General features: G+C 37.8%; 1 protein-coding gene across 1 annotated transcript in view; it reads right to left on the reverse strand.

Moving 5' to 3' along the window:
* Positions 1–5583: 5583 nt before the first annotated feature.
* LOC107300709 (kinesin-like protein KIF25) overlaps positions 5584–8587 on the reverse strand; it is a gene marked incomplete at its 5' end in the record, with an annotated part of 9410 nt that continues 6406 nt past the window's right edge. Inside the window, 2 exons of the mRNA XM_015830013.1 lie at positions 5584–5807; positions 7333–7519. Of these exons, the coding sequence (XP_015685499.1) occupies positions 5650–5807; positions 7333–7519 (345 nt within the window). The remainder of the gene's footprint in view (positions 5808–7332; positions 7520–8587) is intronic.

The following is an 8587-nucleotide window of genomic DNA, read 5'->3' on the forward strand; positions in this document are numbered from 1 at the left end:
CATCTAGTCCAACCCCCTGCTCAGGCAGGAAACCCTATACCATTTCGGACAAATGGCTGTCCAGTCTCTTCTTAAAAACTTCCAGTGTTGGAGCATTCACCGCTTCTGGAGGCAGATTGTTCCACTGGTTAATTGTTCTAACTGTCAGGAAGTTTCTCCTTAGTTCTAGGTTGCTTCTCTCCTTGATTAGTTTCCACCCATTGCTTCTTGTCCTGCCTCCAGGCGCTTTGGAAAATAGCTTGACTCCCTCTTCTTTGTGGCAGCCCCTGAGATATTGGAACACTGCTATCATGTTCCCCCCTCGTTCTTCTCTTCATATAGACATACCCAATTCCAGCAGCCGTTCCTTATATGCTTTAGCCTCCAGTCCCCTAATCATCTTTGTTGCTCTTCTCTGTACTCTTTCTAAAGTCTCAACAATTTTTTTAAGATGCATAGTTCCAGTCACTCTGTTCTCCGGTTAGTGTGAGGGAACACCTTTCCCTTTGAGGTTTGCCTCAGAAAGGAAGGAAAATAATAGCTATTTTGTTTCTTTCCTTCTTCTCTCCTCTCATATTTTTCCTAATTTTCCTCCTTCAGATTTTATAGATAAGACTTCAGGATACTGTTTGTTTAGTCTAGTTATATAACCACCCACTCTACATAAGACTGCCAGAAATCAAGGTTTTACTGTATTTTCGCTGGTGACGTGGATGAAAGAGTGGAGGGAACACTTATCAGATTTGCAAACGACGCAAAGTTGGAAATGATTTCGTAGTAACAATTGATTTATTGTATCAGGAGTGATGCATCTGCAAAAATGAGATATGCATTTTTTTAGAGTGGATGAACAGAAAAATGATTTTTAAATCATGGGAAGTGTATATTGCACTTTATTTTGCTTTCAGCGGAATCCTCCTTGTGTATTGTATCCAATTTGGGGACCACACTGTAAGATGATTTCAGAAAAAAAATTAACTATTTCAGAGAAAGACAATTAGGAGACTAAAAATTAAGTCCTATGAAACCAGACGGAGAGAATAAGGTATGTTTTCTCTTGAAAAAAAGACTGAGGGGAGATATTGCATTTTTGAACAATTGGAAAGAATGTCACATAGAAGAGATAGATCTGTTCCCTTTCATTCCAGAATGCAGGACACAGTTATAGATTTAAATTGCAGAGAGAGAGAGATTCTGATTAAATATTAGGAGAAAAGAACTTCTAACAGTAAGAGAATGGAATTGCTCTTAATGAAAAAACAGTTTGTGCAAATGTTCAGGCAGGGACTAGATAGCTACTGTTTGGGGTGCTACACATAATTGGATTACTGCACCTAACAGGAGTGAACTGGTGGCTTAAATCGTGCATCTCTTCCTACTCTATGATTCTATGACTGTAAACACAAATATGCTCCCAACAATGCAAGTAGTCATCACTTACCAACCACTTTTTCAGCGACCATTCAAAGCTAGGACAACACTGAAAATTGAGACTTACAACTGGTCCTCAAAGTTGCAGCTATCACAGCATCCCCATGATCACATGGTTACAATTTGGGGACTTGGCAACTGGCATGTGTTTACAATGTTTGCAGTGGGCCACGCTCACAAGATTGCCATTAGTTACCTTCATAACCAGCTTCCCACAAGCAGAGTTGATGGGGAAACTGACAAGGAGTTGCAAGTTGTGATTACCTGACAGCCAGAAGTCATTGTTAATCAGCCTAGTCATGTGACATTTCACTGTATGATCATACTGATTAGTGACGGAGTTGCTGGTTCCAATTACAGTCAGTAAGTGAGGACTACCTGCAGTCATTTTTCTTCTGCTCAGAAAATTGACAGAGCTGTTGACTTCAATCACATGTCTCTTCTACATGAAGAGCCATTATCTTCACACACAACTCCACACCCCTCCATACCTTTATATGACAAATGAATGGACATTTGTGTTTGCCAGTATTTCAGGGTAGTGTGGGGAGGGGGGCAGAGTCTTAGGAAAAATAGAAAAGAGATATATGCAGTCATTTCTAAATGACTGTGGCTTGCAAGTTGAGTCACTGCAGTTCAAACATTCCAGAAGGTCAAAAGCCAAACCACATACTGCTCCCTGCATAATGCAGCAGCTGGTACATGTTCAAGGGTGAAATTCCAATTGGAACATGCTATAACATTTCTGAGTAAATATTTATGCTCAGGAAGTTTAAAAAGCTTGGGGTATTAGGAATTCTGGTCTTATTAATAGGAAAGCTGCCACTGAAGTCTTTTCACCGCGACCTGCCAGTGACCTCCATTTTCAAGTCTCAAGACAGTTGTGTTCAGAAGAGACAATTAGAGTGAATCATGGGCCAATGTACGATATTAGAGTAGTACTTCAAACAAAGGAGATGTTTTTAAAGCTTAATCATATGCCATGGAATCATTCTTGATCCTTAAGACATTGTTGGATCCTCTTTCCTGCCATCACTCTGCCCACCTGCCACATTTCAAAGATGGCAAAAATTCTTTAAGAAAGTATGTATTATTTTTTTTCGTATCAACTGCGACATGCTTTGTTTGCAGAATGACAAAGCTTCTGAAATGAGGGTCTGAAGTTTAATTTGCTAAAAGGAGTTGTGGAAATGGAACATATTGGGAAGCCAAGTTTATGTGTTCCGTCTTTAACTATCAATCATGGGCACTCTGCAATGAAATCATGTATTGCCGAGATATTACTTACTGTAGATATTAACAACAGCATGGGGGAATTTGAGTGTCCCATCATTATTTTTCTAAATTTCCTCACTGTAGGGAAATTTCTTGCTAGATTAAGAGTTATCAGCTGTCCTACTACACATTAATAAACTTTTGCTTTGATAAAAAAACCTATGGAGTAATTTAGTAATTGTTTCATATTTCTTGACAATCATACTGACCAATGCAACTTACGGATCAGATATCAGATATATTGAACAGCATCATATTTCATGGCAAGTGACTATGTTCTTGAGTCAGGTCAAGATATGCATAAAGAAAAAATATTATGTATTTATATTGCCCCTATAGCAGGGGTAGGCAACCTTGGCTCTTTTATGACTCGTGGACTTCAACTCCCAGAATTCCTGAGCCAGCATAGCTGCCCTAGAGGCATGTTCCATTTAATTTCCTTAAACCCAAGGTGTTATAAAATCCTTAAACTATATTATGTAAATTGATTGAAACAAAATTAGAATAAGGTAATTTTGGGAAGAAAAATAATTTTAAATTCTGATGATCAGAAACTTGTGAAGAATGATTCTTTCTTCTCATTCTAAATTTGAGTTATCCTTGTTTTCCTCATGGAAAATATTGTTACTTTGGGCCAAAAGGAAAAAAAAAACATGGCTTCTGATTATCTGACAAATTTTCTTACTATACTTGTGTTTTCAAAAGAAGGTATGAGTCAAATAAATAAAATTACATATTTAGCTACCTGTGTTTCTTTCAATTATTTTGATCTCAAAGGCATGCTTGTGCCTCTGTGTTCCGTCCAGTTCTTAAGCTGCTTGTCCAGTACTTAATGCACAATTTTTTGTCATCAAGCAAAAATCTTGTTGTTCCCAGAATATTATTTAAATCTTGCAACTTAATTGTTCTAATCTTCCCCTATTACTAGTTTTTAATTATGTTTTCTTCTTTTATACTATAATGTCCGAGTCTTGATTTTCTGAGCTATGTGTGTGGTGATGGGGAGGACAGTTACTGGAAGGGTAGTATGTAAATATCTAGCATTCTGGAAGCTTAAAAAACTGTTTTTTCCTCCAGGCATTGGGCCAGGAAGATAGATAAGCTCATCTTCTGACAGGTGGAGGGTAGGTTTGATGGACCCCAGCTGTATGTTGTCTAATATGTTAGTTATGGAATTTGTTTCTTTTGTATTTGAATGTGTTTTTTTAAATTGCGATCATTTTTTCTGTTTTGTTTTTACTTGAGTTACACTATCCAGTTGCAATTCCAAGAGGTGAACAATTAAGTAAATCTTCTAAATCAGAGGTCCCCAATCTTTGGGGCACCAGGGACCGGTGCCATGGAGAGAGGTTTTTTTTCCCCATGGACCAGAGTGCTTCGTTTTGTGAGCTGCCTGCATCTCACAGATGGGGCTTTGCTTGTTTATGTGGACTGGTTGCTGGCATGCCACGGCCCGGTACTGGTCCATGGACCGGGGACCCCTGTTCTAAATGCTAAAATGAAGACCATTTCTGCAGTTGCACTTTCTATGTCTATACTCTCATCAGAAATCCTCAAATCTTGAGTAATGACTTCTGCAAGTTTGCAAAGCTGAGAAGGACAGACCTACTCTGCCTAACTGCAAGGATCCTTTTTAACCCCTCACACCCAAAGATATACAATAATATCACTCATTGGAAAAAAATAATACATCAATAACAACAGAGCTCATCTGCCCACTTGACCCAAATGCCGGGAGAAACAGACAGATCTAACAAGGCCGTCTGAATCTCCCATGGCATACCCGTCTTAGATGGCAAGTGCTAAGAAGGTATTACTCTGGGGTCCAGCAAGATGGGATTGTGTGATCGAAGATCTGGTGGAGTGATAGAAATTGATGCTGGACTGGACCATGTCTGAGATATAGGAGCAGGGTTGCTCTTCAACCCATTGTTACCTGTGGGGTCCTTGGTGCTCTCTGAGTATGCTGGTTTTCTTGCAGACTTTTCATTACCAAACTAGGTAACATTAGTGTTTATTGTTGTATCATTGTTACCTTGCAAGAAACAGCCCTTAGAACAAGGGAAACATGACGCCATCCAAGAGTGCCTTGATCCCAGCCAAATTTCCTCCAGTGGAACTTAGGGGTGAATTGGGGGCTGCTGCAAGAGCATTTGCTGCTTTGACTACAGTTCAGCTTTGGAATATAAGCCTTTCTTGTTGGATGACTGCCAGACCAGACTCATTCCTGGCTGGACAACCAATGGCATTGTGATTCATAGAACGAAGGACGAGAAAGTCACACAAATATATGTATTTATTTGGGAATCAGGGCATTATAAACTTGGGGAATGCCTGCTTTACATATATAAGAAAAAATAAACGGTATATTTTTTTCCAACAAACCATAGCAATGTCAATATTCAGGACATTCCAGTTACTCAATTATAGTTACACTGTAAGACTTTGGGGAAATGTTCTGAAAGATGATGAATTAGAAAGTTATGGGTGGGTACTGGAAAAAGTTGGGATAGTGACAATTTCTCCATGTATTCATCAGAGATTGAGCCAACTGCCATTGAACTAATTGCATAGCTCCCATTTAGATTAGGAGTTGGCAACTATGATATCTTTATAACCTGTGGACTTCAACTCCCAGAATTCTGGAAGTTGAAGTCCATAGGTTGTAGACACCCTAGCTGCCCATCTTGATCTATATTGTAGACATTCTCTGTCAAAAGACTTTCTCATATAAACATTAGTATCTTGCTGTTCTTCCTAAAAACATTATTATATGAGGGGTTTTTTGGGTTAATATCACCAATTATTTTTGCAACTAATATTGCTTAGCATGTTTATGTCTTGCCAGTACTGCATTAAAGAGTACTTATTTTAAAAGGCAATTTATATATTTTTTATAACAAGATTATTTTTCAATCTGAGGAACTCATTAATAAAAGTTTTAATCCACAGACGGCTTATGCCTTATTTGGATTTGTTCAGTGCCAGTTCATTTCTTTTCTTGGCATGCCGTCTCTGAACCTTCCGAGCACGGGACCCAAATCCTAGGGTTTGAAGTGACTCTGTTATGTACTTCTGGCTTGGAGAGACACACAATATCACCAGCAACTTTGCATCACCACCTAAAAAGAATTAGAAAGATATACATGTTAACTGATTCAATTGCCCCAATGCCAAACCTTGACTCCAGAAAGCTTGGACATAAATACTATAAGAAGAAAACCTCTAGTAAAGCACGTTTGAATCATTCCTGTCTGAGTAAGAAATGCAGAGTGCTTAGGAATTAGTGTTGTAAAGGAAAGTTTACAACTGCTCTTAAATAAATTTAGTTGCCATGAGATAGGATAATAATGTGTGTCTGTATGGATGATTAATAAAGCAAAGCAAAGTCTAGGAATAAAGGGACCATTTTTTTCAATGGAGGGTGTAAGAAGTGGAGTCCCTGAAGTGCCTGTGTTGAAACAAGTGGTTTTTAACTTGTTCCTAATGATCTTGATCTGGATAAGTACCAAGCATCTCAAGTGTGCAAATAATAACAAATGGTGGGGAAAACCAAAAATGTTTGTGAAGAGCTCCAGAAGGAACTTTTCAAGTGGCTAAACATCAACCAATAGACAATATTCAACCAAAAATAATTAAGGCATTCAAATACCCTCAGTATGAGAAACCATTAGAACACTTGGAACTCTTTATCAAGAAAAAGGAAAAGGGGAGTGGGGATGACTAGGTATATAAAATCATTGACAATGTGGAGAAAATGACCAGAGAGACATTTTTTTTCCTTTGCTGAAAACTCTACAACTGGGAATGATCCAAAGAAGTTGCCTGAAAGGTTTAGAATAGTACAGTTTCATATCGTGCATAATTATCACAATACACTGCTAACTTGGCAGACTGGATACATTTATGGACACATCTGTCAAGAGCCACTGGTCTAAAGAATTCAATATTCTTCCTGACTGATGGCAGTATCCCTGCATATACCAGTTGTAGGGGAGAATAGGAATGGAGTATTTATTTATTTATTTATTTATTTATTTGTATTCCAGCTGCCTTATTTTTTTTACAAAGAACTCAAGGTGACGGACATATCCAACACATCTTTCTCCTCCTATTTTCCCCACAGCAACTGCCCTGTGAGCTGAGTTGGACTGAGAGAAAGTGACTGACCCAAGCTGGCTTTTAGACTAAGGCAGGACTGGAACTCATGGTCTCCTGCTTTCTAGCCTGGTTCCTTAGCCACTAGACCAAGCTGGCTCTCATCTACATTTGCTTGTGAGCAGTCCAGAGACATCTGTTATGGCCATTGTGAGAAACACAACAATGGATTCAGATGAGCCTTGGTCTGATCCAGAAGGGCTATTCTTTCATTCTGGTAACCATCTCATTTTACAATATGCATGTGACATAGTCAAATAGTAGGAATCTTGCTAGAAAAATAAAAAAATGAACAGCTAGACAATCTAGTATCTCTCCTTGCTTAAAATAAGGATTTAGCATCCTGTGGTTAAAGTCACATTTGCTTCTTGAAATCACACTTCTGTATCAACTATACATTTGAAAATTGGTATAGAAATACTAATTAATTGTATTAATAAGAGGTATATAAATAAGTATAAGTATTACATTGTACCAAGCTATACTCACCTATGGCATCCTGTAGCAAATGTGTAAGTTTGCTATTTCGATATGGAATGTGAGAGTTCTGTTCTGATAGGGCTCCAAGTACATCTGCTAGAGCAGACAAGCTGCGATTAATGAAGGAGGTCTCTCTCAACAGTGACCCAGTTACACCAGACATACCTAGTACAATAATCACAAAAAAACCCCACACCTGAACATAAAAGTAAATGTTTTGCATAATTTCATACTTCTAGTTCCTGCATATGCCACATTTGAGTTTTGCTGGACAAAAAGTTGGAGAATTCTTGAGAATACTGTGGGCAGCCAAGAAAACAAACATACATACCACTGAACAAAACAAGCCAGCGCTCTCACTCGAGGTACAAATAACCAGGTTCAAACTATCTATTCTGGACATATTATGAGAAGACCTAGATCTCCACTGCTGGGAAAAGTGGAAGGAAAGAGAAGATGATGATCAAGGTGGATAGATTCAGTTTTAGTAGTGATGAGTGCACCATTGGAAGAACTGAAGGACCAGGTTAGGGACAAATCATCATGGAGAAAGTCTATCTATGTGATGGTTAAGAGTCCACAATGGCACAACAACGTATAAACAAGCAATGAACAAGAAATGAATACAACTGAAGAAAACGTGTAGCAGGAAATACTAAAAACTATAAATAAACTTATTGATTTATACTTTGGCTTTACACAAGGTTGAAGAAGTAAACATATAATCCATACCATCAGAATAGAGAAGCACTTTCAGGGCCCTGTTAAAATCTATGAGATGAGTTGCTTCAACTTTTCTAAGGCAGATGCCCTTTCTATGGGACTTCAACTCCCAGAAGTCCTAGACATCAATGACTATGTTGCTTAATATGTGCTAATTGTAGTCTGAGAAGTGTAATGTCATATTTAAAGAGAACCAGATTAGTACAAGATTAATCTAAGTAATAAAAGATATATAGACTTAATGCAAGGGATCCATGCAAAGCTTACAAGTGCAACAACCTTTCTCTTCACTTTGGAATTGAATTGTTTTTGATGAAAAAAGACATTTTTTTTAACACAGTCCACTTTAAAACATGCTTGAGATATATAGATACCAATATAAAGAAAAGGTAATATAAATAATGATTAGAAGGCACTTTGCTGGTAAGGTAACACTATTAAATTGTGAGGGATTGTACAAACCTAAAATAAGCACAGATTATTTTTTTTATATTTTTTTGCATAGAAGTTCAAGTCTCATTATTTTTAAGGCAGTATTTAT

Source organism: Protobothrops mucrosquamatus, unplaced genomic scaffold (assembly GCF_001527695.2).
Source record: "Protobothrops mucrosquamatus isolate PMUCROS unplaced genomic scaffold, P.Mucros_1.0 scaffold8084, whole genome shotgun sequence".
NCBI lineage: Eukaryota > Metazoa > Chordata > Lepidosauria > Squamata > Viperidae > Protobothrops > Protobothrops mucrosquamatus.